Source organism: Notamacropus eugenii, chromosome 4 (assembly GCF_028372415.1).
Source record: "Notamacropus eugenii isolate mMacEug1 chromosome 4, mMacEug1.pri_v2, whole genome shotgun sequence".
Classification (NCBI taxonomy): Eukaryota; Metazoa; Chordata; class Mammalia; order Diprotodontia; family Macropodidae; genus Notamacropus; species Notamacropus eugenii.
The window spans coordinates 23,079,616-23,106,786 of NC_092875.1; the positions used below are offsets into that span (position 1 = coordinate 23,079,616).

Below are 27,171 nucleotides of genomic sequence, written 5' to 3' on the forward strand. Positions count from 1 at the left end.
TTCATTTCTGAACACAATTTGCTCCTTTGTTTATGAGGCTGAGCATCTTGGCTCCTGGGCCTGTTGGCTGCTGAGCCAGGTTGTTAGACAAGGCTTGGCTGACTGAAAAGCCTGTCATGGATTCTGGCTCCCAGGCCTCTCCAACCTTGCAAGGCTCAAAGGTCCATGGCTGTCTCTTATACTCCTTCCCCTGTGAGCCGTAAAAAAGGATCAATAAAAGGCAAGGAACAGAGGCCAATACCAATGGGCCACACTAGCCCCAGATGGGGGAGGGTGCAAGGCCTCTCCTCACCCAGAGGTGTACAACACATGTCTCTAACTTCAAAGGTTGGTGAAGGCTTTCTGAATGCAGCCTGGGTTTGGGATCTGCAGACAATCCAAAGGCCAAGGTAAGCTAACTGAAAATAACACCTGCGCACACCCAAGTCCACGTGGGGACTTTAGGAAGGGGATGCTACACCCACTCAGAAAGACTGGACCTATTAGCCGGTCTCTTGTTACATAAAATCTGCAAAATGGAGACAGGAGGAAAGAGGCTGAATTTGTGATTTCACTCGTATAGGGAACTCCCGTGTGAGAAAACTCCATCTACTAATGCCAGTCAATACCTCCTCTGCAATTTAGAGAGTTGCCTAGAATACTAACATGGCTAAGTGACTTGCTGAGGATCACACAGCCAGGAAGTGTTGGGGTAATGATTTGAACCCAGTCTTCCTGACTCCAACATCCAGGCCATAGGATCACAGATTTTATACCCACAAGGGATCTTAGATTTCATCTAGCTCAAACTCCTTCATTTTATAGAAGGATAAACTGAGGCCCAGAGAAGTTAAGGGATTTGCCCAGTGTAACACAGGGAGCAAATCCCAGAAGCAGGCTTTGAACCCTTCTTATACAAGGCAATCTCTCCAGCATCCAAGGCAGTATGTTGCTCATGACAGACACTTAGCAATGCTTGTTGAATGGAACTGAATGTTCCCCTCTGCTCAGAAGTCTTCATCAATTCCCAGATATCTCCAGGGCAAAGCTCAAACTCTTCATCCTGGCATTCAAGGCTCCTGCGCAAACTGGTGCCCCCTACTTTTTCAGGGTGATCCCACAATATTCCCTCACATATACTCTGGCCATCAAGTATTTACCTTATTTTCTCACCTACATGCCTTTGCCCATGCTGTTCTCCATGCCTGAAATTTGGTTCCTTCTGCTTTTTGCCAGTTTGATTCCTACCCTTCCATTAAGGACCAAGGCATATGCTTCTGTCTGTATTTTGTTGTGTTCAGTTATCTCAGTTATGTCTGATTTTCGCAACCCCATTTGGAGTTTTCCTAGCAAAGATAATGGAGTGGTTTGGCATTTCCTTCTCAAGCTCATTTTACAGATGAGGAAACTGAGGTAAACAGGGTTAAGTGACTTGTCCAGTGTCACATAACTAAGAAGTTTGTGAGGGCAGATTTGAATTCCATAAGATGAGTCTTCCTGACTGAAGACCTGGGGCTCTGTGCACTATGTGTATACCTAGGGTAATGGTAACCACGAAAGTTCAAAGATCTTCCCCACCCAGTAATGGACCTGCCCACCAAAAATGCTTGATTGGGGAGGCCCACACCTTAGGTTAATTTCTAACGAGGCACTAGTTCTCAAGGCTTGTGAAGCTTTCTGGCTCTGAAAAATGTATAACTACTCTGAGGGTGAGGTTTAGCTTTGGGGGCTTACTGATGGGAAACCCCAGATGTTGGTGCTTCTTTCTCTGGTAACTATCTATGTATGGTCGGACAGTTATCTGTCTGTTGATCTGTCCAACAGTTAGAAACCCTGCCTGTTGATTTTGATTTCTCTGTGTTTTTTCTGAACTTCAGGGTGTTGACTTTTTCCCCTGAACTAAGTGAATGATACATGGGCTTGATTAAAGTGATTGTTGACCCCTCAAAAGTTGCGTTTCCTTTTAGAGAAGCAGATCAAGGAACCTGTACAGAAAGCCCTCTTGTGTATGTCAAGGTGCTTGCTTTTACATCTAGCTGCCCCTACCTCTGTGTTTATTACATGCCAGGTGGCACTTTGCATCCATGGTGATACAAAGACAAGAATGAGAATATTCATTCCCTAAAGGGGCTTAGTGGGGAGGCAGATGGCTTCACTGGTAGATAAATGGCAAGTACACCTAAACTAACACAGAGAGATTTCAGAAGAGAGAGGGAGCCAATAGCTAGAGAAGGGGAAAAGGCGGGAGAGGCAGGAGGGGCCTCTTATAGAAGGTGGGACCTGGGATGTGTGCTGGAGGTGCTAGGATTCTCCCAAGCAGTGCGTCTGGAGGGTGAGGGTTCTAGATATGGGAGACTTCACTTGTGCAAAGATACAGAGGCCAGAGAACAACCAGCAGGTCAAGTTGACCATTCTGCCATTTTGTTTGTAATGACATTACCCCTTCAACATCCACAGGATCCTAGAGTCTGAGGGCATCCCAGAAGCCATCTTGTCTAATTCCTTCACTTTACAGATGAGGAAATGGAGACTCAATGATTCTCTCAAAGGCACACCAGTAGTAAATGTCAGAGGCAGAATTGGAACCCAGGCTCTCTCTGACTCTAGAATCAGTGTTCCTTTTGTGGTACCAATGTTGTTTTAAATTTTTCAAGGGCCCCCCAAAATAATCCATATCTTTGGGTTTTATTGTCCCTTCTAGACTGAGTCCTCCATGATCTTAACCCTCATTTGAATGAATGAATGAAGGAAAAAGTCATTAAGTACTTTCTAAGTGCCAGGCACCACGCAGAGCTATGGGTACCAATATAAACATAAGACTGCCCCTATCCTCAAAGATTTTTCATTCTAACAGGAACAGACAACACAGAGAAGAGAAAGGTGACCAGGGAAGGATACTGTGTTGGGGAATGCTGAGCCAATCAATATAATTGGCACTCCCCCCTATCAATCATTAATCTATCTGAATTTGTTTTCCACAGAGTAACTTTGTATGCTGAGTTCCTCCCGATGAAGGCCAGAGCCAAATGCATCTTGCTGATAGAGGTATGGAGCTACAGCCCTGAACCCTAGCAGAGGAGAATGCTGAACATTTAGCTGTCATCCTCAGGTCCCCAGTCTCTTCTCCCCTCATCATCTCATTCCATCCCTCAGCCCCAGGATCAATGTCCTTCTTGAGTCCAGTGACATACTACCATGTAGTATGAGAGAAAGGAAAGAAATGCAGACTGAGGATCAGTGGACTTTAAGAAAATTCAGTGAATCTATCCCAAATTTACAAATTATCAATTATTTGAGTTGTAAAAGGATTCTTATAACCAATGTGACTGGGTAAAATAGCTTCACCCCTTGGGTCTCAGTTTCCTCCTCTGTTAAATTTTGCTATTGGCTTAGATGGGCTCTGAGGTCTCTCCCAGCTCTGCACTGATTGATCTTATAAAGAAGTAGCAGGTTTGAGGGGGACAGTGCAGAGTGGTCCTGGAAAACAGTGGTGTCTGGGAGCCATGGTGGCATTGGGTAAGAAGCACTGGGTTTGGAGTAAGAGGATCTGAGTTCAAATCTTGGCCCTGCCACTTATAAATAATGTGACCTTGAGTATGTCAATTCTCCTCTCTGTCCCTAGTTTACTTATCTCTAACATGAAGAGTTGGTTGAGAAGCTTTTTCAGATCCTTCCAACTCTAAGTCTTTGGGTCTATGAATGAGTTATTTAATTTTTCTGTGCCTCAGTTTACCCATCTATAAAATGAGGGTGTGGGACCAGATAAGCTCCAAGGCCTATGCTCCTTTCCACTCCTTTTTCCTGCTTCTGATTTTATATTTGACATCAATGTTTCATATTTGGTTATCTTTGCTGCAGGCCCATTGCTAAGGAGAAACAGTTAGCTGTCACCTTGAAACACTCCTTCCAGATCCCATTGGGATAATCTCAGGCCCAATGTTGCTCAGAAATGGAGGGAGGGGTTCCCCTTCCCTATGTTCAGCCATTTTTCAGTTGTGTTTGACTCTTCATGAGTCCACTTGGGGTTGTTTAGGAAAAGATACTAGAATGATTTGCCATTTCCTTCTCTAACTCATTTTTTTGTTTTTTACACAAGGAACTGAGGCAATCAGAGGTTAAGTGATTTGCCTACAGTCACACAGCTAAGAAGTGTCTGAGGCTGAATTTAGACTCAGGTCTTCCTGATCCAGGCCCAGTGCTCTATCCACTGAGCAGCTGAGCTCCTCTTCCCTTTCCCTGTGGTCCTCACTTATTCATGTGCCACCATAGCTTCTTCAGGAAGAAAACCTAGTACAACTTCTACCTGGTACCTAGTTAGGCAACACTGGCTACACTTGTGCTGCCCACACCGTCCCTTCTGACCCACATTGACAACCTGACCACAATGGCCAGCCTCTTCATCTTAACCATACCAACCAGATGACTTTCCCATCCCCTCTGACCGTCTTACCTGCCCTGTCCCTCCTAAGCACACTGGCTACCCTGGCATACACTAGTAATCATCCTGCCCCCGCTCACCATCTGCCCACACTGAGCAGCTGACCATCCTGTTCACCCTGTCCAGACTTAACATGATGGTAACACTGTCCACACCGATCCCATTAACTATCTTGGTACAGTGGGTAGAATCCTGGACTTGGTGTCAGGAAGACTGAGGTTCAAACAAGTTCTCCAACATTCACTAGCTGCGTAATTATAAGCAAGTCTCATCATGGAATAAAGAAAAGGAAGCTGAAATCGGAGTCCCAAGACCTGAATTCAAATCCTGCTTCAGCTGCTTATTACTTATCTGAACATACACAAGTCTCAACTTCAGTAGATCTGTTTCTTCATCTGTAAAGTGAAGGGAGGTGAACCACTTGAACTCTATAGTCCCTCCCAGCTCTAGCTTTAGGATCCTACCAGCTTTTGGGGCCTCATTGATCTCATCTCTAAATTGGGGCTAAGGACATCTATGCGCATAAAGTCCTCTCTACCTTCAGAGGTCAGGGAGGTACAAACAGCAGCTGTTGTCACCTGACCCATCCATTCCTGCTTTCTTGTTCATTCTGACCATGAACTTACCTGGTTTCCATTCTCCTGTGGCAGGTGTTCTGGGCCATTGGGACAGTGTTTGAGGTGGTCTTGGCCGTGTTTGTCATGCCCAGCCTGGGATGGCGTTGGCTGCTCATCCTTTCTGCTGTTCCACTGCTCCTGTTTGCTGTCTTGTGTTTTGTAGGTACCTTTTAATTTTATTTTTTAGTTTAATTTTTCCCCCTAATCAGCTAAAATCTGCCTTTGGTTCCTCCTATTTCTCCCTCCCAAATTGAGAAAGAAAGAAAAACAAAACTACAGGCACAAACACATATAGTCAAGCAGAACAAGTCCTTGAATTGGCCACGTCCTTCATTTCTCTCTCAGGAAGCAGGCAGGAAGTTTCATCAGGAGTCTCTGGAATCACTGACTGCCTTTATGATGGTTGGAGTTCCCGAGTCCCTCAGAGTTGTTTGTCTTTGCAGTATTGTCATGGATAAATCGGTCCCCTGGTTCTGCTCACTTCACTATCTCCCTTCATACAGGTCTGCAGGTCCCTTTTGGAGCCCACCCAAATTTTCTGGATATTCCCTGCAGAGACAGAAAGTGGGCTGAGTGCAGGAGTGCCAACTGAGCCCCCATCGTGAAGGCACTGCTATGCCGTGGAAAGAGCCCTGGGATGCGGGGGGTGCCAGGACCTAGCCCAGGCACGTTCCCCTCCCAATTGGACTAATATCTCTCTATTCAACTCTAATATTCTATTTTCTGTCTTCTAAGATTTCCCCCCTAGCTCTAAGTCAAGTCAATGAGTATTTATTAGGCACCTACTATATGCCAGGCACTGTACTGGGTCCTTGGTATGCAAGGAAATGTAAAGAAAACATTTTCTCTTCTAAGCCTCCTCCCAGTTCTGACATTCCAAGTCCTGAGCACTCAATAATAGATACTGGAAGTCCTGAAGTCCACCCTGACCTGCTGTTTCCTTCTCCATCCTCCTCCTCCTCTCTCTGCACCAGCTCAGTTTACTGACAAGATCAGACAGAAATCTAGCCCCTTGATTTCTAAATTACTTTGGTGTTTGGCTGACAGGTTGCAGTATTTTCTGTTGAAATGCCACTAAGTTTATCTACAAGTGTTCACTTTCATCTGCTAAACCTTTTACAAATGAAAAACTCCTGGACAGGCATTCATTTCTTGGCAGAGTTAAAGAGAAAACCCAACAGAAACAAATCCCCATTGGCTGTCTGCCTTCCTGATAACATACTATCTGTCTTGCCTGTAGGTAGGCAGGCAACAAGCATTAATTAAGCATCTACTGTATGCCAATCCCTATACTTAGGGTACCCAGAAAGGTAAAAGTGCAGCCATCTCAGTCCCTCATTCAGATTCAGAGCCTGGTTCTCAGATTACACCGTGATTCTACAACATCATTGGAACTGTGGTCAAAAGACCCTCCTAATGAGACACCAGAGGCAGAGCTGGGAGTCTTTGCACCTGGGGCAATTACTACAAACCACCCGGGCCATGCTCAGCCTCTGGGGAGAGGGAGGAGAAAAAGTAGGGGCAGGAAAGAGCTCACACCAGCCAGCCATCTGGCAGCTTCCTATTTTAAGGAATAGTCTTGCTGAGAGCTAAATTCTATTGTTTCTATGCTACAGGACTGCTAGGGCTATTAGAGCCCTTTAAATTCAGGGCCACCTCCCTCCCCCCCCATTCCAAGTTCATTGCCTAGGGCTAACAGTCTGGTCTCCTTGCCTTAGTCACCTACCATACATCATCATCAGTCCAAGATGGAATCTCTACAATCTTTTAGAAGCTTGGGCATCTGGGGCCAGGACTCCTGACTTGTTGATGAACAGCGTGGGTTGTGGTATACCCAGGGCAGACACATAGATTGTACTTAGAACAAGCGAGGCTTGCACCTGGCATCCTGAAATGGATCTCCCATGATAATTCCATTTAGTTTAGAAGACTCCCAAAGCCGTGTTATTTGAGAGCCCACGCCTTCCTTCTGGACTCGATGCGACAGTACCCATTATCTGGGTGCTGTATTTGTTCAGCTGCTGAACGGCTTGTTATTTTTCAGGAATTGTCTGCACTAGGAATAAGCATCTCTCTCTCTCTCTCTCTCTCTCTCTCTCTCTCTCTCTCTCTCTCTCTCTCTCTCTCTCTCTCTCTCTCTCTCCCCCTACCCCACCTCTCTCTCTCTCCCTCCCTCCCTCTCTCTCTCTCTCTCTGTCCCTCTGCTCCCATCTCTCTCTCTTCCTCTCTGTTTCTCTGTCTCTCTCTCTGTCTCTCTGCCCCCACCCCACCTCTCTCTCTCTCTCTCTCTCTCTCTCTCTCTCTCTCTCTCTCTCTCTCTCTCTCTCTCTCTCTCTCTCTCTCGCACACACACTCACACACATACACACACAGACTCAGAGTATACCCAAACTGAGTCCTGTCCAGAACTGGAAAGAATTATTAGCAAATCAATGAAACCATTTTTTACTTTTATTGTGAAGACTAATCAATGACCAGTTTAAGGGAGACCATGTACTTTGATTCTATAAAACGAGGATAATACTTGTAAAGATCTACCTCACTGGACTGTTGTAAGGATCAAAAGAGATATAAACCCCTTTATATACACTTTGATGTATATAAATATACTATGCTATGCAATACACCTATGCTATATATGCTAAGTGTCTATATATATGTGTATATACGTATATATATACATATGCAAATAGCAATGTTGAATTGATAATAAATGTGTTAGTTGATCCTGGATCCTTGTCAAGACTTTGGTCGAGTGGAAAGTTGGGAGATTTATTTGAAATCAGCAGACCTGATTTTGTATCTTGGTTCTGTGACTTCCTACTTGTAGAACCTTGAGCAAATTACCTAGCCCCTTGGGGCCTTTGTCAATAAAATGAGGAGCTCTCTATGCTATGAAGATATCCTAGAAGATCCAAGATGTAAAGGACATTCAAACTTTGAAGAAATCCATTAAACTGTAAGCTCCTTGAAGGCAGAGACTGTCTTTTGTCTCTTTTTGTATCCTCAGTGCTTAGCATAATGCCTCACACTTAGTAGGTGTTTAATAATTTTTAATCGATTGATTGGAAATCCAAAAATATTATCATTTACTGATGGCATTAATGAACAGAGCATCTTTGACAAAAATAAATGATTCCCCTTGATTATAGAAGTATAAATGAATGTACTAACTTAGCTTTCATGCTTCAGATGTTATCAACACACACCTACTCCCCCAACCATCACAAGTTTCTTGACTCATAGTTACATTTCATGTAGAGTAGCCAAAGTTTGAACTCCGGATGTACTCTTACTTTCATTTTCCCTTGGTAGTAAAAGTATCCAAAATCAATCAAATTAAGCATTTACTCGGTACCAGGTACCATGAGATGCTCTGGAAAAGCAAAGATAAAAAGGAATTAGTGTCTCTGCCCTTAAGGATCTTCCATGTCAAAGGAGCATCCGGAAGGACTTTGAGGGGCATAGTGGTGTTTGACTGGGATTGGCCTGGATGTCAGACACCAACCCCACATGTTGGAGCTCAGCTGGGAGTCAGTAACCAGTCTGCCCCTGACTCTGCTTTGGGTTTGATCTTCTCTGCCTTCCCAGTGGCTTCCTGAGAGTGCAAGGTATGATGTGCTATCTGGGAACCAGGAAAAGGCCATTGCCACCTTGAAGAGGATTGCAACAGAGAATGGTGCGCCGATGCCCCTGGGAAAATTGATCATTTCCAGACAGGTCAGTGCCCTGAATGAGCTGGTCCAGAGTATGCTACAGCTGATGGGGATTGGGCATGTGGGAGTGGAAAGAGCTGGGTTGGGAGTCTGAGGACCTGAGTTCTAAGCCCTGTTCTGCAATTTTACTTACCTATTGTGACTCAGGCAAGGTTCTATAACCTCTCCAAGGCCTCAGTTTCCTCATCTGTAAAATGGTTAGCAAAGGTACATTCTCACACTAAATCTCAGAATCCTTTTGATGGTTCAATTTTCCAGGCTTCTGGAGGGAAGACCTTGTCCTGTCCCATGTGTCTCAAGAATATAGGACAAATGAGAGTCAATCCCTGCTATCTCCGCTGCCCAGGGTAGAATTTGAACCTTTGTAGGACAAAGGGGACCCTGGGGACTGAATATTTCTTTACCTCATAAGTGGTATAGTGGATGGAGCACCAGGTCTGGAATCAGGAAGACTCATCTTTCTGCATTCAAATCCAGTCTCAGACACTTACTGTGTGACCCTGGGCAAGTCACTTAACCCTATTTGTCTCAGTTTCCTCATCTTTAAAACAAGCTGGAGAAGGAAATGCAAACCACTCTAGTATCTCTCTTTGGATCACAAAGAATTGGACAAGACTGAAAAACAATTGTTAAATGGCAAAGGCTAAGCTAAGGACATTTTCTCCAGGAGCCTGTCCACTCCCACTGATTTTAAACAATAAGCCTGTTCCCCATTCAGATAGCAATCTTATTTTGAGTTTGAGAAATGTGAACAAAATTTGTCTTTGTTTTGAAACAGGAAGACCGGGGGAAAATTAGGGACCTTTTCACCCCCCAGTTTAGATGGACAACTCTATTGCTGTGGTTTATATGGTAAGAGGTTTTTTCATACCAATGTTTTCGCCTCATATGCTCCATGTTGCTGTGAATGTATTCCATTCCACAACAGACTTCCATGTTTCTTGAAAACAGTTTTATGAGCAATCCCCAGGCTGCTGTCATGTTCTCATTTCCTCAGGGGTCAGTAAATAACCAATGCACTGGGGAGACAAGTTGGTATAGCGGAAAAAGCAATGGATAAATTCCAGCCCTGCTGTCAGCCACCTGTGTGGCTTTGGGCAAGTTTGTACCTCAGTTCCCTCATTTGTAAAATGTGGGGATTGGGCTCAATGACTTCTGAGGTCCCTTCCAGTTCTAAATCTCTAATCCTTCAGTCTTGAATATTTGAATCAGTGGGAAATTTGCCCAGAGAAAACAAATCCTCCATTTATAGTAGAAAGCACTGGATTTAGAGGTGGGTTTTGAATTCTAGTTGGGGCCATGATACTATATGTCTTGAATATTGGAAAAGGAATTTTTGACCAAATATGGATTGGACTAGATGAGGTCTGAGATTCCTTCTAACTCTGAAGTACTTATGTGACCTTGTAATCCTAGCCTTTAAGTGTCCTGGGCCTCAGTTTCCTCATCTGTAAAATGATGGGATTGCATTAATAATCCAATAATCAGGAGTGTGAGGCCTGTGACCTTGAGGCCATATGTAACCCTCCAAGTCCTCAAGTGTGGCCCTTTGAATCCCAGTTTGGATTCAGTCAAAGGGCCATACTTCAGGATCTAGAGGGCCACATGTGGCCTCAAGGCTGCAGGTTCCCCACCCCTAGTAGATCAGTTTCATGGTGCCTTCCAGATAGAAATCTATCCTCCTTTCTTAATCCCAATATTTCCCTTCAGCCATTTCCTCCAAGCTTCCTCTCCTCACCAAATCCTAAAACAAGGCTATTCACACATAGCAAAAAATACTGTTGCTTCTCCTTGCCACTTACTAACCACCTTTCATCCTCCATGCTCACTCTCTGGGAAAGGTGCTAATCATCTTGTGAAATGAGCAACAGGAGGGAGAAGAGTTTAGCACCATAAAAAAAGCCGCTGAGTGGTCTGCTCCTGAGTAATGGAGAGTTTAATTCACTTATTCGATCATTCATAATACTAATGATAAGTAGCATCTACATAGGACCTGCTATGTGCAAGGCATTGGGCTAAGTGCTTTGCAAATATCTCATTTGATCCATACAACAACCCTGGGGTATAAGTGCTATTATTGTCATATTATACTTGAAGAAACTGAGGCAGATGGAGGTTAGGTGACTTACACAAGATCACATGGTTAATAAATGCCTAAGGTATGAGACCACTTCTGGAGGAGCCAATGCATGGGAAGCACCCACTCTACCCTCTGATATCATCTAATTTTGACTTATTCTCACAAACTAGGCACTGAGCCCTGTTATTTCTACATGACGAGGGAGTTCATGGAAAGAAGACTGGAATCTCACCTCTAATGCTTACTCCACCTGTGTGACATTGGAATGTCATGTAACCGCTTGGGCCTCAGTTACCTCATCTGTAAAATGAGGTTATTAGACTATGTGACTTCCAGCTCTAGATTTAAGATTCAAAAAATCAGATTCCCTCAGTTGAAAGGGGCCTCAGAGTTCATCTAACCCTACTGGTATATACATGACCAAGAATCCCTTCTTTCATATTCCAGACGTGGTCAGCCAGCCTGTGCTTGAAGACATCCAGGGAAGGGAAGCCTCCCTAGAAAGCCCATTCTGGGAACAGCTAGGTGGTGCACCTGACAGAGTGCAGGACCTGAGTTTAAATCCAGCTTCAGACATTTACAAGCTATGTGGCCCTGGACAAGTCAGTTAACCCTGTTTGCCTAAAAAAAAATTCTGCTTTCATACAGTTTTAATGGTTAAGTTTATCCTAACATTGGGAGGAAATTTGATTGTTGACATCCTCCACCCACTCCTCAGAATAAGTCTACAAGAGAGCCTGCTTGAACACATCCCCCAGCGCCCTGGGGGAAAGATTCATTTGGCCTGCCCTAATTATACTCTGGCGGTAGGGACCATCAAAGTGTGGAGTCATGGCGATCAATAAAAAAACAAAAGATGTAGTCTCTACTCTAGAGAGGTTATTTTTTTAGGATAATTTTTTTAAAAATTAATTTATTTATTTTCCATTTTCTACAATCACTTTCATAAGAGCGGATTTTCTCCCCCTCCCTCCCCTCTTCCTCCCTGAGATAGTATACAATGTTATATGGGTTCTATATTTACATTCCTATTAAACACATTTTTACATTAGTCATGTTGCATAGAAGAACTGGAATGAATAGGAAAAACCATGAGAAAAACTCAAAGAAAACAAAACATAACACAAGAGAATATATTCTGCTTCATTCTGTGTTCCAGTTCCATAGTTTTTTCACTGGATGTGGATGGCATTTTGCCTCAAGAGTCCTTTGGAAATGTTTTATTATTATTGTAAATAATTATTATAATTATTATAGTAATTATTGTGAAGGGCTAAATCTACCAGAAAAAATCCTCGCACACTGTGGTTGTTGCTGTATACAAAGTTCTCCTGGTTCTGCTCCTTTCACTCAGCATCAGTTCATATAAGTCTTTCCAGGCCTCTCTGAAGTCTTCCTGTTCATCATTTCTTATAGCCCAATAATATTCCATTACATTCATATACCATAATATATTCAGTCATTTCCCAGTTGATGGGCATCCCCTCGATTTCCAGTTCTTGGCCACCACAAAGAGAGCTACTGTAAATGTTTTTGTACATGTGGGACTTTTTCCCATTTTTATGATTTCTTGGGGATACAGCCCTAGAAGCAATATTGCTGGGTTAAAGGGTATGCATATTTTTGTATCCCTTTGGACATGGTTCCAAACTGCTTAGAGAGGCTATTTTCACAGATAAAATGTGTGGTGAGGGCCAGGTAGATGAATTTCAGGGCATGAAGATGTAGTGTTAAATGTGTACCAAACAGAATTTGTCACTGTCAGTAGGGAAGGGTCAATACAAGTGATTTTATAGAGATGAGAATATGTAATAGGGACATAGAATGTGGGACCCTGGGCAAGCCATTTCCTCTCTCCAGTCCTCAGTTTTCTCACTTGTAAAATGAGAAGATTGGGCTGAATAATCCCTGACATTCTTTCTAGTGCTGACATTATGTTTCCATCCATGCATCCATCGCTCAACAAGCATGTATTGTTATGTAATATTTATATTATGTTTCTGCTTTGTACCTATGGGTCAGGAACTTTGCTATGTGGAAATATAGTGACAAAAATGAAGCAATCTCTGCCCACAGGGAGCTTATAGTCTAATGATTGCGTTAGAATGAAAGAAAGATTTTGATTCCCCACGGAAAGCCCTGAATAATGTTCTCTATCATTGAGAGCAGCCTCCTGCCTCCTTGTCTCTGGATCACTTTAGGTCTTTGCCAGCACATGATGACTTAGAACCACCATATTAATATATTCGGCCCCCCATCCATCCCTGGGAGGTGGGTTGTGCAAGGAAATAGTGATGGTGTGTGAGAGAAGGGAAGGGTGAGAAGCCTTCATCCCCATTCCTCTTCACTGGAGTCAAACCTTCTCATTTCCTCCCTGACAGGTTTTCCAATGCCTTTTCATACTATGGATTAGTTTTGCTAACTACAGAGTTTTTCCAAGAAGGAGATGTCTGCAACAGTGAGTAGCTATGTTTTCTTCCTTTTATTTTCCAGAAATTTGTAGAATTTCAGATCTGAGAGAGGCCTTAGAACAGGGAATGTCAGGGCTGAGAGGGGCCTTAGATCTTAGAGCTAGTAAAGACCACAAATATCATTTAGTCCAACCATTTTTAGATGGAAAAACTGACTCTGAGAAGAGAAGGATATAATTTCTCTTATCCATCCCCTTTTCTTCACTCATACAAACCCACCTCAGTTCAGGTCTCAATTCAAGGAACTTATATCCCAGTATACCCAATAACTTATTGGGATGGGAGGAGGTAGGGTGGGGATAGGGAGAGAGGATAAGGGCTGGGCCTGTGATCTCACTGGTATAGGGAATTCCCAGGTGAAAAAATACCTTCACCAATGCAAGTCAACATCCTCTTCATAACTTAGGCTTTTGGAGAATTGATTAGGAAATGACTTGCCAAAAGTCACAGTCAGATCAGAGGTGATACTTCAGTTCCAAAGAGAAATCTCTACTGTACCTTGTTATTTCTTGTAGGTGGAGGGGTGTTAGGAAGAGGGAAGGGACAGGATGCACAACCTTACAAATACAATTAAATACATGGATATGAGAGACTTGGATATACATGGATATACATTAAATATAGGGATACGAGGGGATGGTGATGTCCTTGATGAGAACAATGGAGTCCCAGGACATCTAGGCACCAGCTGCCTCATTTTATAGGTGAAGAAATAGATTCCGTAAGGCTCAGTGATGTGCCCAGGGTATTAAAAGGCTGAGGCAGGATTTGAACCCAGACCCCTGAAGATCCAGTGTACTTCTCCCCATACCTTCCTGCTTTGCTCATAGCTGTCTAAGGTCACTACTTACACTGTCTGGAGGGCACTGGCCTTGCCTTGATTGTGGCAGGGCGGGAGACTGTTGCTGAGCCCTATAATTCCCATATCTGCCCTGGTGGGGATAGAAAGTCCTGTTCCTGAAGGCACAGCAGCCAAAGGCCTTCCTTCCAGGTGTGGTCAGTGCTCAGAGGTCTAAGAGGAAAGTGGAGTTCTGGGCTGGGATGCTTAATTTCAGACTTTACTTCTGAGTACTTCATCACAGCCCCCTACTTATCAGGGTATCAGGCCTAGTCCTGGCCTTGGCCGGCGATTTATGGATCAAGCAGAATGGGAGAAATTTTCTCATTAAGCCTTGAGGTCCTCCCCCACTCTCTCCCATCAAGCCCTTGCCTCAGAGACTTCATCACAGAACCTGGCTGAGGGATCACTGTTTGGAATGATGATTCATGAGCAGGGGAAGGGGATGCAGAGGAGCCTACCGTTGAAGCATGTGATCCAATGGCTAGGGAAGGATGGTGGGTGAGAGGAAGGCTGCCTGCCTTCTGTCCATGTAGCTGCTGTGGTGAAGGTATCTACTTAGTCTCAATTCTGACCATTGGCTCCTGGACAAATAGAAGGTACCCACGGACCTGGGGCTTGACTGGTTGCCCATCCAACTGATTTGTTTGGATTCTGCCAAAAAGAGACAACTTCAAGAGACATTCAGGAGGCCTTATTCATGGTGCATGGCACTGGTTAATACTGCCAAGTCTGTGGGTAGATGGCAGTAATTCCATACACAGTCAGGACAGCAGGAAGAAACCCTAATTGGAGACAGAGAAGAAAAAAGCAAGCAGAGCCTGACAGAATCCCATCCAGGGCTTTAGGTGCCCAAGGTGTCCCTTGGCAGCCTCCTCGGGACCTGCTCCAATCACCTTCTCAATGCCCATCCTAGAATTGAATGTAGCGCATATATAATCCTAGACCGACAGTCACCAACCCTTGGACGGGGCAGGCCAGGCAAGCCCCTCTGCTTCGTGGACCCCCACCTCTCTTCCAGGGTCAGCCCAGGTGCCCTCTGCTCGGAAGGGTCTCCAGCGATTATAAAGCACAGATGTGGTGCTAGGAGGGACCTCAAGGACCACAGTCTAGTCATTTCATAGATGCAGAACCTGAGACTAAATTATTATTACATGTAAAATATATGTTATATATAAACATATCACACATTTATGTTTATCATAGATTTGATCTACATATGATATTTATATATTCTATATCACATATATTTATATATACGTATATTATAGAATACATATACCATATATTAAATACAAAGTGATTTGGACAAAGTCACATAGAAATTAAATGTCAATCAGGAATTAAAAATTACGACTCAAGGCCCTGTGGTTATCGTTTCCCAACCTTCTTTCACCCCAAGGTTACTATGTATTAACAGTACATAGATGTTATGTTTTCTCATATTTATAATTGCTATACTGAGAGAGCTCGGTGGTACAGTGGATAAAGGGTAGGGCCTGCAGGCAAGAAGAACTGAATTCAAATCCAGTCTCAGACACTTCCTAGCTGTGTGACCCTCGGCAAGTCACATAAACTCTGTTAGCCTCAGTTTCCTCATCTGTTAAATGGGGATAATAATAACACTGACCTTTCAAGGTGGTTGTAAGGATTAAATGAGATAATAATGATAATGTGCCTAGTACAGTGCCTGGTGCATAGTAGGTCCTATGTAACTTACCTGTTATTACTTTCTTATATACATGTTTCTATGTACAATAGAAAGCAACCTTCTTGAGGGTAGAGACTGTCTTACTTTTCTCCCAGTGTGCCTAGAACCAAACACTTTGCTTGGCATAAGGATTTTTTGTTGTTGTGGAATCATTCCAGTCATGTCCAATTCTCCATGACCCCATTTGGGATTTTCTTGACAGAGATACTGCAGTGGTTTGCCATTTTCTTGTCCAGCTCATTTTACAGATGAGGAAACTGAGGCAAAAAGGATCAAGTAACTTGCCCAGGGTCACACAAGCTAGTAAGTGTCTGAGACTGGATTTGAACCCACAAAGATGAGTCTTCCTGATTCGCAGTCAGGCACTCTATCCACTGTGCCTCCCAGCTGGCCTGGCATGAGGACTAGGAGTTTAATAAGTGCTTGTTGGATTAATCAGATAAGATAATATACATCAAATGCTTTTGCAACCTTAAAACTCTGTAGAAATAGAGTTATTCTCCTTATTGTCATTGTTTCCACCATCTCTTCTTGTTGTGTAGAGTTCGGAGAGAAATAGTCCTGGTGCCATTGCCCCTCCTGCTATTATCCTTTTATGTTTAATGTTCCAAGGATTTTTGTGAAGAACGATAGGAGGACTGCCTTTGTTTACATTTTCCATCTTATTTTTATTGTGGACTTAGCAAACACCCAATAAAATGGGCAGTTCTTTATTTATGGCAGAAGAGAGAGGACTGTACACAAAGCCACAGCTCTCTGCCATGATCTGCAGCTTGCTTTGACGTAAATAATAAGTTAAAACTGTGGCATTCAAAACTGCCCTTCTGCTCTATGCCTCCTGGTTTCCTTTCTGTGTTTCTCTATATTAAAAACAAAAAACACAATTTCTACTATGACATCATTACCAGAAAAACAAACAATTGACTCTGATAAACCCAATGATCATCCCTGATTTCAGCGGATTGATTAGTGAAGAAGCTGCCCACCTCATGACCGAAGTGAAGGACCAACATGCACAGTGAGAAACATTTTAGGACATGATCAGACTCCCATGTTGGTCTTTCTTGACTATGCTTGTAGGATGGGCATCTAGGTAGCGCCATAGTGCACAGAGCATTGGACCTAGAGTCAAAAAGACTCATCTTCCTGAGTTCAAATTTAACCTCAGACACTTACTAGCTGTGTGACCCTGGGCAAGTCACTTCACCTTACTGGCCTCAGTTTTATCATCTGTTAAAATGGCAAACCATTCCAGTATCTTTGCCAAGAAAACCCCACATGGGATCACAAAGAGTCAGCCATGACTTTTCTTTCTTTTTTCTAGCTGGGGTGAAGGAGGGAATTGGAGCCTTTCCCAATTGCTTTTAATTTCAATGTCTTCCCTATGTTGTTGTTTCCTGTTTGTTCTGTATATATCTTAATTGTACACCATTTTTTTTTCTTGTTTTTCCTTTCATTAGCTTGTAAACTCCCTGAGGGCAGGTTCTGTCTTTTTGCCTTTCTTTGTATCCCCAGTGTTTGGCAAAATGCCTGGCATGTAATAGGTACTTAATAAATATACGTTGGCTGACTGCTTCCTATTTGCCATCATCCTTCCATGAACCCTCCCATTAGGAAATACATACATACATACATATGTGTATGTATTTATTAACGTATTTAATTTATTATGTATTTAAGGTTATACATACATATATATGTATATATGTATAGCCTTTGTAACAAATATTCAGAGTTAAGCAAAACAAATTCCAACAGTGGCTTAACCAAAAGTGCATGAATAGATGCTTTTTGTAATTTAATAAAACCATGAGGATGTAAGCTCTTCTTCTGTAAGTATCCTCGGGATACCTTGACTACTAGACAGCATGACAGAGATAGTGTATTCTTTGGTTCCCACATGGTTTCGATCATCTCTGTTGTCAGTCAATCATTTTTCAGTCATGTCCAACTCTTCATGGCCCCATTTGGGGTTTTCCTGGCAAAGATACTAGAATTGTCTGCCATTTCCTTCTCTGGCTCATTTTACAGATGAGGAAACTGAGGCAAACAGGGTAAAGTGACTTGCCTAGGGTCACACAGCTAGTAAGTGTTTAGGTCACATTTGAACTCAGCTCTTCCTGACTCCAGGCTGGGTAATCTATCCACTGTGCCACCTAGCCATCCGTTTGTCTGACTTCCACATGGTTTCCATCTTCTCTGTTAGGTTTCTATATTTTGGAAGGTTTTTTTAATTCCATGTAGTTTGGAGGTTATGAGTATTTGGCATGGTGACATCTATCAGGCAGCCAGGTGTCACAATGGTTGGAGTACTAGACTTGGAGTCAGAAAGACCTGAGTTCAAATGTGACCCTAGAAATGTACTAGCTGTGTGACCCTGGGCAAGTTACTTAACCTCTGCCTCAGTGTCCTCATCTGTAAAATGGGGATAATGATGGCACCTACATCCCAGAGCTGTTGTGAGGATTAAAGGAAATTATATTTTTAAAGGGCTTTGTGAATCTTAAAATGTTATCTAAACATTAGTATAATTATTAATAAAATGTTGTTGGCTGTTATTGAATTGAAAACAAGTAAGTAGTCCTAGCTGAAGCATTTAAATGTTACTTTCCTCTTGTCCCCTTCCTCCTGCCCCAGTGTCCAGCAGAAGGAAAGCTGTGAAGGCCAAGTGTAGCCTGGCCTGTGAGTACCTGACAGAGGAGGATTACATGGACCTACTCTTGACCACTTTATCAGAGTTTCCAGGTAAGCGACCCTGAGAGGGGCCTAGGCAGAGAGAGGGCCACTATCTGGCTCACTTGTCCTGGTGCTACTCCCACATTTGGAACAGACGTGAGCACATTTACCTCTCACTTATCTGTGTGCATACTAAGCAGGCCAGTGGACCAAACGTCAATCCTTGAACCCAAGTTCAAATCTCGCCTTAGACACTGACTAGCTGTGAGACCCTGGGCATTTAACCTCTATTTGCCTCAGTACAGTGGAGAAGGAAATGGCAAACCATTCCAATGTCTGCCAAGAAAACCCGATGGACAGTATGGTCCACGGGGTCATGAGGAGTCAGACACAACTAAACAATTGAACAATAAGGAAAGAAGCATGCAGCAGGAAAAGGGGAGATGTATCATACAGGAGAAGGAGAAGATGCTGCTATCCAGGGGACATGGTTGGATGTTGAGGACTGAATCAGAATCTTAGGTCAGGATTAGACTGTGATGAACTGTAGAGAAACAAAGATATAAAATAATAAGGAAGGAGAACTCTTGTTCACCAAGTCTAAATTATACTCTTTTAGCAGGAGATTCATTCACAAGAATTCAGGGGAAGAAAATGGGTGAGAAATACTGAAAAGAAAAGAGTTAGGAAGGGATATGACTAATTAGCCAAGCTAGGATCTAGTAAAGCTGTTTTTCTCAACATTACTTTAGACTCTTAAAGATATAGTAATGGTATCTCTAGTATCTGTGAAAGAGGGGTTTGAAGCATGGGCTACATGGAAATTCAGTGTTCTATCATACCAGACATAGGTCCATCATATGCAAGGGATTGAGCAAAAGCTCAAGAGGGCAAAGGGTAATCCGTAATCCCTGTCTGGGAGCAGATGTGGAGGGGCCCCAAATCCGAAGACCAACACAAACCACTACTGGGCTGTTATCTTGCTATCTGCAGAACTTTGAAATCCAAGGGACTTTGAGAAGTGGGAAAACCAGGTTCAGGAGCAGTTTCTGTCCTTGAGTTCAGTATTAGATCAGGAGGAAAAGTGCCAGGAGTGTGAGAAAGAGAACTTTTTGTATGACTCAACCTGTTTCCCCAAAAGCTGCAGTCTTTTTATCGTGATAGCTTGCATGTCCTGGTCTGAGCTGGGAGACTGGTATGTTCCTGATTAGATTTTTTCCATAGCTCCTTCTGACTTTAGCTCCCCAGTTAAATTCTGGAAGTATCTATTTAAGCGGACTAGGATGGATTCTATAAATCTGGCATCCATGAAATGGTGCTTTAGCTGTCCCCAGCTACAGCCAACTGAAGGACTGGGAAAAACCATTGATTATCTTCCCTGATCCTCAAACACCTCTTCAAACCCCAGTTTGTCAGGCCTCAGTCTAGTGGTATTCCTCTCTCTCCAGGCATCCTTGTGACTCTGTGGATCATCGATCGCCTAGGGCGCAAGAAAACAATGGCCCTGTCCTTTTTTGTCTTCTCCTTTTGTAGTCTCCTGTTGCTCATCTGCGTTGGAAGGTAGGGTCAAGAGTGGATAATGGGGTAGGGAGTCAACTGTCCCATCTCCTGGCCACCAGCTTGGGAAAGGAAAGTATGGTATAATGGATCAATTGTTGAACTTCATATCCATATCCTGCCTCTGACACTTCCTAGACTTGTGACCCATGGGTAGGTGGTTCTCTGAGCCTCAATTTCTCCATCTGTAAAAGGGGAACAATAATAGCCCAGAGCCTGATCCACAAGGGTTATAGTGAGGTTCAAACAAGAGAATATGTATAAGGCATTTTGAAAACCTAAAAGCACGTAGAAATGGCAGGTGTTATTATCGTGATTATGTCGATGACAAAATGAAAGGTTTTACTCAGTTAATTGACTAGCATTTATTCAGCACTAGCTGTGGGCAAGACACTGGGCTGAAGCACTGTGGATTCAAAAATAGGCAAAAAGACAGTGTCTACTTTCCAAGAGTTCGCAGTCTAATGAGAGAGACAAACATGCAAACCTGCTGGGTACGTGCAAAATACAGACAGGGTAAACTGGAGATGATTTCAGAGGGAGAGCCTCAGACCTTCAGCCGAGCTCAAACATCACCTCCTATGTGAGGTCTTACCTGACACCTGCCCTGCCCCTCCCACAGTTTTGTTTCTTTTCTATGTACCTAGACATGCACCGATTTTCTCCCCCATTTAGAATGAGGGCAGGAACGGAGGGACCCTAACCCCTTTTACATCGCCTGGCACATAGTAGGTGGTTCAATATTTGATGATTGATTAACGATGCTTGCAGATATCTCCTAGTTTTCACATGCAGACTGTCTACTAATTTATTTAATTTTAGTTTTCAACATTCATTTCCATAAGATTTTGAGTTCCAAATTTTCCCCCATCTCTCTCCTCTCTCCGCCCCAAGATAGCATGCATTCACCCCTTCCCCAAGTCTTCCCTTCCTTTTATCATCCCCCCCTCTTGTCCCCTTCCCTTTTACTTTCTTAAAGGGCAAGATAGATTTCTATACCCCACTGCCACACACAAATTATACCTGTCATTGGTTACATGAGATCTCCGCCCTGTCCACCCTGTGGGGCCCCTGACCGCCTCGCTTACGTCTCTGGCTGCTCAATCCTCCAACTAACGACACTCCAATATTACTTTTGATGCTTGAAGACAGTGATGATGCTGAGTTAATTTTATATAAATAACATTATTTTCATAAATGCATTCATATACGCAGAGTGCTTACTATGCATTATCTCGTGGAAGCCTTGTAACAACCTGTGAGAGCAGTGCCACTGGTACTGCTGCTCCCATGAGGAAGCTGAGATTCAGAGGATTATATGACTCATTTAGGGTCCCACAGCTATCATCAGTGGTAGGATCTGAGCGCTGCTCTTCCCGACTCCATGTCCAGCACTCCCAAGACTGCAGATCTAGTCCTCTCATTTTCCAGGTGAGTACCAGAGAAGTTGGGTGAAAAGTGTCAGAGGCAAGATGCCAGTCTAGCACTTCTTAACTCCAGATTCAGCAGTCAATCTCCTTGACTTGAAGACACCACATCTCTGACTCCCTCTGCTCACCCCAAGGGTTGCCTTCTCCCAGCCCTGTTCTTTGTGGAATAATAAAGACAAGCAGTACAGGTCTTAGAGTATGGAGATGGACCTAGAACATAAAGGGCGTCATTGCTGGTTTCAGAGCATTGGTGAAAAATATTTCACTGCCAAACCAATCCATGACCAAGCATCTTTCTTCTTTTCCCTCTAGAAGTGTCCTCACTGTGCTTCTCTTCATCTCAAGGGCTTTCATTTCAGGAGGATTTCAGGCTGCCTACGTTTACACTCCAGAGGTAGGAGGGTCTGGATGAGAAGGGGACAGCTTGGGTAAGCCAAGTGGGCGGGGGCTGGCTGATGCTGGGCATAGAGAGAAATTTCAATGTGATCAGTTTCCTTTGTAGTCCCATGTATTTCATTTCATCCATTTAAAAGCATTATTACAAAGGGGAGTCCCTGGCCTTCACCAGACCACCAAAGGGGTCTATGACCCCAAAATAGATACTATCTCCTGGAGGAGAGCTTACCATCTGGCTCATGTCTCCCTCAGGTTTACCCCACAGCTACCCGTGCCCTGGGACTGGGCACCTGTAGTGGCATGGCAAGAGTGGGTGCCCTCATCACTCCATTTATTGCTCAGGTAGGTAACATCATGGGCAGGAGAGAGAGGAAGTCAGAAAGTGGGGAATGGGACAGTAGTGGCAGGCCCTTACTCTCAAGCCAGTCTGTCCTCATGAGAGTGCCAGGCAGAATTTTTAGCACGCCCAGGGCAGGCTTCACAAAATGTACCTTCAAATCCACTTTTAAAAGCAAATTTTGAAGTCCAAGAGATTAAATGATGGGGTCAAGGTCATAAAAGTTGTAGGTGGTAGGATCAAGATTCTAACTCAGGTCCTCTCATTCCAAACCCAGTGCCCTTTTTTATACTCAGCTGTCTCTTAAATCACATCTGGGAAAGATCTTTGAGCAGAACAACATGCTCTCTAGATTTAGGGGAATCCCCATTCCTAAAGGCCACCTTCCAAAAGTGAGTCATCACCAGCATCTTTATCTCTCACCCTGCAGGTGATGCTGGAATCGTCTGTTTACTTGACTCTGGTGGTATACAGTGGCTGCTGCCTCTTGGCTGCCCTTGCCTCCTGCTTTCTGCCAATTGAGACCAAAGGCCGGGGTCTGCAGGAGTCCAGTCACCGGGAATGGGGTCAAGAGATGGTGGGAAAAGGCTCCCACAACATGGGTGTGACCAGGTCAAATTCTGGATCGCAAGAGTGATGGGTCTAGAGAGGCTGGATGTTCGGGAAGACTGAGAGGGAGGAGGTGGGGGTGATTCCCAACGAGATCAGGCTGTCACTGCCAACGTCATGGGTCAAAGTTCCAGACCTGTGGATTTGGACTGAAAGGAATCTGTGTCTTTAGTACCGTTTACTCATATTCATCCAGCACCACCTTGGAGATGGCAGGGGAGGCATTTGTTCTGGGGGTTGCTCTGTCTGTGTGATAGTGGGGTGAGGTTTCTTAGTAGCCTGTTATTCTCACTTAGCTCATTGTCAACCTCCAAAGGTCCAGTGACGTCATGAGCCAACCACATGCCATTCAGATTCAGGTGTTCTACGGGAGACCGAAAGGTCAAATGGTCCCGGTAGATGACCCAACGCCATGGCACATTCAGCAAGGAAGGGGACTCTGATGGGTCAGCCTCCACCATCAAGCAGCCAGTTGGGTCCTGGGTCCCTGGCTCAGTGACAATTCTCCTGGGCATTACAGATGGTGTGGGCATCCTGAAGAAAGTCAATCCAAAGCACTTGGAGACTAAGCAACCTCCCAACCCTTTGTTTGGGTCCAAGGAGTGCTTCTGAAACCGGGGATGGAAAAGGGTCAGCATTCTCTCTGCTCAGAGCTCTCCCAGCATTGCTCACTGCCCTATCACGCCACCAGGTGGTATCACCATTACTGACCTTCAGGTCAGAATCCTGCCCCTCCTCCCAACTCCCATATCCACACTGCATGGGGGCAGGTGTGTTTTTGTCCATTGTACCCAGGCTTGTTCCCAGCATTGACCCTTTCTCACCGGACAGGGAGCAGGGATCCTTCCTATCAGACAACCACCTCTCACAACTGCCTCCAGCTGGGCTGGGACATCAGGACAGAAAGGAGGGATGGAAAGAGGGCTCTTACCACTGGCCCCTGGAGTGGTCCAGGAGGAACTGGGCTGATGACCTCCTTTCTACCTCTGGGGAAGGCAATTTGGGGGCTGAGTCTCTTTAATTGCTGGCTCTTCTATGGGGGTGAAATGGGGGGGAAGGAAATGACTCACTTGCGTGGCCTCTCTTTATTAAGCACCAGCCATGATGGGGGATTCTGATTTTGAGCCTGGACAGATGTACAGAGAAATCAGCAAATGTGCCCACACACATCTCAGTATTATTCTGAAGCTAGGGTTGGGGATGCTCAGTTTTTGGGTCCTCATCCCTCAGCTCCGGTTTCTTTGCTGCCATCCCTTGCCAATGCTCATGATATCACCATCCCAGGGGTGGTTTGGGGTACCACTCATACCTCCTAGGGGGAATGGTGGCCCTCTTTGGTGGACAGAACATGGGTGGGTCAGCAGGGAGAGTCTGCCTTTCTGTAAAGGCCAAACTTGGCTTGCATCTGGGGCCAGGAGAAGGAGACTAACTAGGTTTCATGTCAGTGGCATACATTGGTCTACAGTACTTAGTTCAAAATGTGACATTTCCCATTGTGAAAGCAAGGGGATCTCATCGGGAAGGAGAGCATCCTCAGCTCTCATCAAAGGCCAAAGAAGCTGCTGACATTTTTTAGCTTGGAGATGTCTGTTTTCAGTAAACATTGCAAGGGAACAAAGTCTGTAAGTTCATTTATTATTAAAACATGTTGGTGATGGCCCTTGGTGAGTTGTGCATTTGTGACTGTCCCATATTGTCCTCTGGGTTAATCTTACTGGAAAAGATTCTGCAGTTAAGAGTCTCTTGGATGGAAAATAAATGAAAAGATATTTAATAAGCACTTACTATGTAACAGACACTGGCCAACTTTTAGCTGGAATATAAATTAAAAAGTGAAACATTCCCTGCCCTCAAGGAGCACAGATTCTAAGTGGGAGAGATGACAAATATAGGCAGATTCAGCTTCAAGGTATATAGCAAAGCCCAGAAGTTCTTAGAATATGATACAGTGTCTGCCCCACAAGGCAGGGAGCCTTGAAGGGATCCATCATCATCAATGGGAGGAAGGTGGAAATGGGGTTAAGGGTTGGAATAGAATGGGGATTTTGGATTGCCCCTGGAAGGGATGACAACGAGGGGTCAATGTCTGGCCATTCTCCAATCTAACAATCCAATGAACGTTTACTAAGTGCCTACTATGTGCATAGTAACAAAAAAGATTTATAAAGGCAAAGCAACCCCCTCCCCCTAAAAACAGCCTTCCACACCCATAGTCCCCCACCTCTACAAAGAAGGCAGAAACGTGGGCTTTCTCCCTTTTTCTTCCTCCAGAACCAAGCTTGAATATAACAGTTACAAAGTTTTTAGTTCCTCTCTGTCTGTCAGTCTATCTGTCTCTGTCTCTGTCTCTCTCTCTGTTTCTCTCTCTCTCTCTCCTCTCTCTCTCTCTCTCTCTCTCTCTCTCTTCCTCCCTCCCTCCCTCCCTCCCTCCCTCCCTCCCTCCCTCTCTCTCTCTCTCTCTCTCTCTCTCTCTCTCTCTCTCTCTCTCTCTCTCTCTCTCTCTCTCTTTCTCTCTCAGCAGCTTGGACTGAGACTTGACAACATTTCTAATTATTATCAGGTGACTGAGCTCTCCTAGGCAATGTCAGGCATGTGGGTTTTCCCTTTAGAATACCAGCTGCTAATAACAACACCTGCATGTATGGGTTAGCTCAAAGGCTTTCAGTCCTGAAAACCAGTATCTTGTGGCAATGTTGCCTATGGTGTGTGATCAGGTTTTTGTGGTGGGGACAGGGGGCAGGGATTATGGCAGAGGACAAGAGATCACTTCTGTCGACCTGAAAGTTTGGTTAAAAAAGGCAAACAGACTGAATGCGTATTGTTTATTCCCTTAAAGCTAGCAGTTACTGATCACAGAGCCAGAAAAACTTCTGACTGACTAATATCAGAATGACCAGGCTCAAATCTATTTTAGGATGACCCCAGGATGTCTGTGTTCCTCTAGATTTATGATCTCCATCTGTGATTAACTATACAATGAGAAAGAAGTTTCTTAATTGGATAGGTTGTAAATACAATGAGATAAGAGAGTTGACAAGGTGTCGATTGAAATTACAACTCAGGATATCTGTTTTCTTTACCGTTAACATGTCATAACATAGTATACGCCCATAAAATATTAAGATATGGAAAAGTCCTATTATTCAAGATAGTGTCTCTGGTTAAGGGTCTCATAAAGTATGCTAAGCCAGCCCCATCTGGCCTTGTGGACGTAAGAAGAGGCATTTTGTGAGTTTACTTCAGAGAACAAAGAGACTGTTAGGTCCATGTTCTTTTTCTGATTGATTAACTCAAGCTCTGGCCCTTATTAAAGTCCAAAGATAATATAAAATGACCTCATCCAGTCCTACCTCCTTATTTTACAGAGAATGAAACAGGATGGGAGAGAGGAAGGGCTTTGTCCAGTCATACAGGTAGTAAGTGGTAGTGCCTGGCTCATCTGACTCCACAGCCATCTTTTTCTTTATTCCATAGCTATCCATGGTTTTAAGCTGAAAAAGTAGAAATCATGTTGACCAACATTGGCTATAGATGCCAGAAGAGGCACAGTGTGTAGAGTGCTGGACCTGAAGTCAGGAAGACCTGAGTTCAAATCCAGCCTTGGTCACTTTCTAGCTGTGTGATCCTGGGCAAGTCACTGCCTACCTCACTTTCTTCATCTCATGTTGCTTGTTCTTCATTCCCAAAGAGGACCCATGATGGCACAAGTATGATGTCTTGAGTTGAGCATGAATTGGATGTGAGTGAGGCAGAGCTATGCAAAGTTGTTGGTTTCACTCTCTCCTCCAGTGACATTGAAGTCTGGGGATACCAATCGTATCCCTCTCTCAGAGTTATTGTGAGAATCAGATGAAGTCATATTTGTAATTGTTGTTCATCATTTCAGTCATGATCAATTCTTTGTGGTCCCATCTGGGGTTTTCTTGGTAAAGATACTGGAGTGGTTTTCCATTTCCTCCTCCAGCTCATTTTACAGTTGGGGAAACTGAGGCAAACCAGGTTAAGTAATTTTGTAAACATAGAAGCCCTAGGTAAGTGCCAGTTGTAACTATCTGAATCATGAAATCTCAGTTTAGCATTTAACTAACTTCAGGGCCCAGCCATCTAAACGTACTTGAACAATATTCCTCTCTATCAAATGCCCTGTAAGTCTCTATCCAGCCTGTGTTTGGCCACTTCCAATGAGAGAGAACACATACCAGCCAAGCCAGCCCATTCCACTTTGGGTCAGTTCCAATGGATAACAATTATTTCCTTATCCAAGACTCTTATTTTTCTCCTCAATTTCCATTCATTTTTCCTCGTTCTATCCTCTG

At 44.0% G+C, this 27,171-nt stretch overlaps 2 protein-coding genes across 2 annotated transcripts in view; one reads left to right on the top strand and one right to left on the bottom strand.

Annotated features, from left to right (window-relative positions):
* Window positions 1-22,969, top strand: part of SVOP (SV2 related protein) — a 58,410-nt gene extending 35,441 nt beyond the window's left edge. The window contains exons 7-16 of the mRNA XM_072600191.1: window positions 2,961-3,024; window positions 5,068-5,193; window positions 8,626-8,754; window positions 9,529-9,602; window positions 13,212-13,288; window positions 18,488-18,595; window positions 19,975-20,086; window positions 21,826-21,907; window positions 22,162-22,251; window positions 22,677-22,969. Of these exons, the coding sequence (XP_072456292.1) occupies window positions 2,961-3,024; window positions 5,068-5,193; window positions 8,626-8,754; window positions 9,529-9,602; window positions 13,212-13,288; window positions 18,488-18,595; window positions 19,975-20,086; window positions 21,826-21,907; window positions 22,162-22,251; window positions 22,677-22,883 (1,069 nt within the window). The 3' untranslated portion in view covers window positions 22,884-22,969. The remainder of the gene's footprint in view (window positions 1-2,960; window positions 3,025-5,067; window positions 5,194-8,625; window positions 8,755-9,528; window positions 9,603-13,211; window positions 13,289-18,487; window positions 18,596-19,974; window positions 20,087-21,825; window positions 21,908-22,161; window positions 22,252-22,676) is intronic.
* Window positions 22,970-26,257: 3,288 nt separating this feature from the next.
* DAO (D-amino acid oxidase) overlaps window positions 26,258-27,171 on the bottom strand; it is a 43,029-nt gene continuing 42,115 nt past the window's right edge. Inside the window, exon 12 of the mRNA XM_072600194.1 lies at window positions 26,258-26,346. The gene's annotated coding sequence lies outside the window, so the exon portion shown is untranslated. The remainder of the gene's footprint in view (window positions 26,347-27,171) is intronic.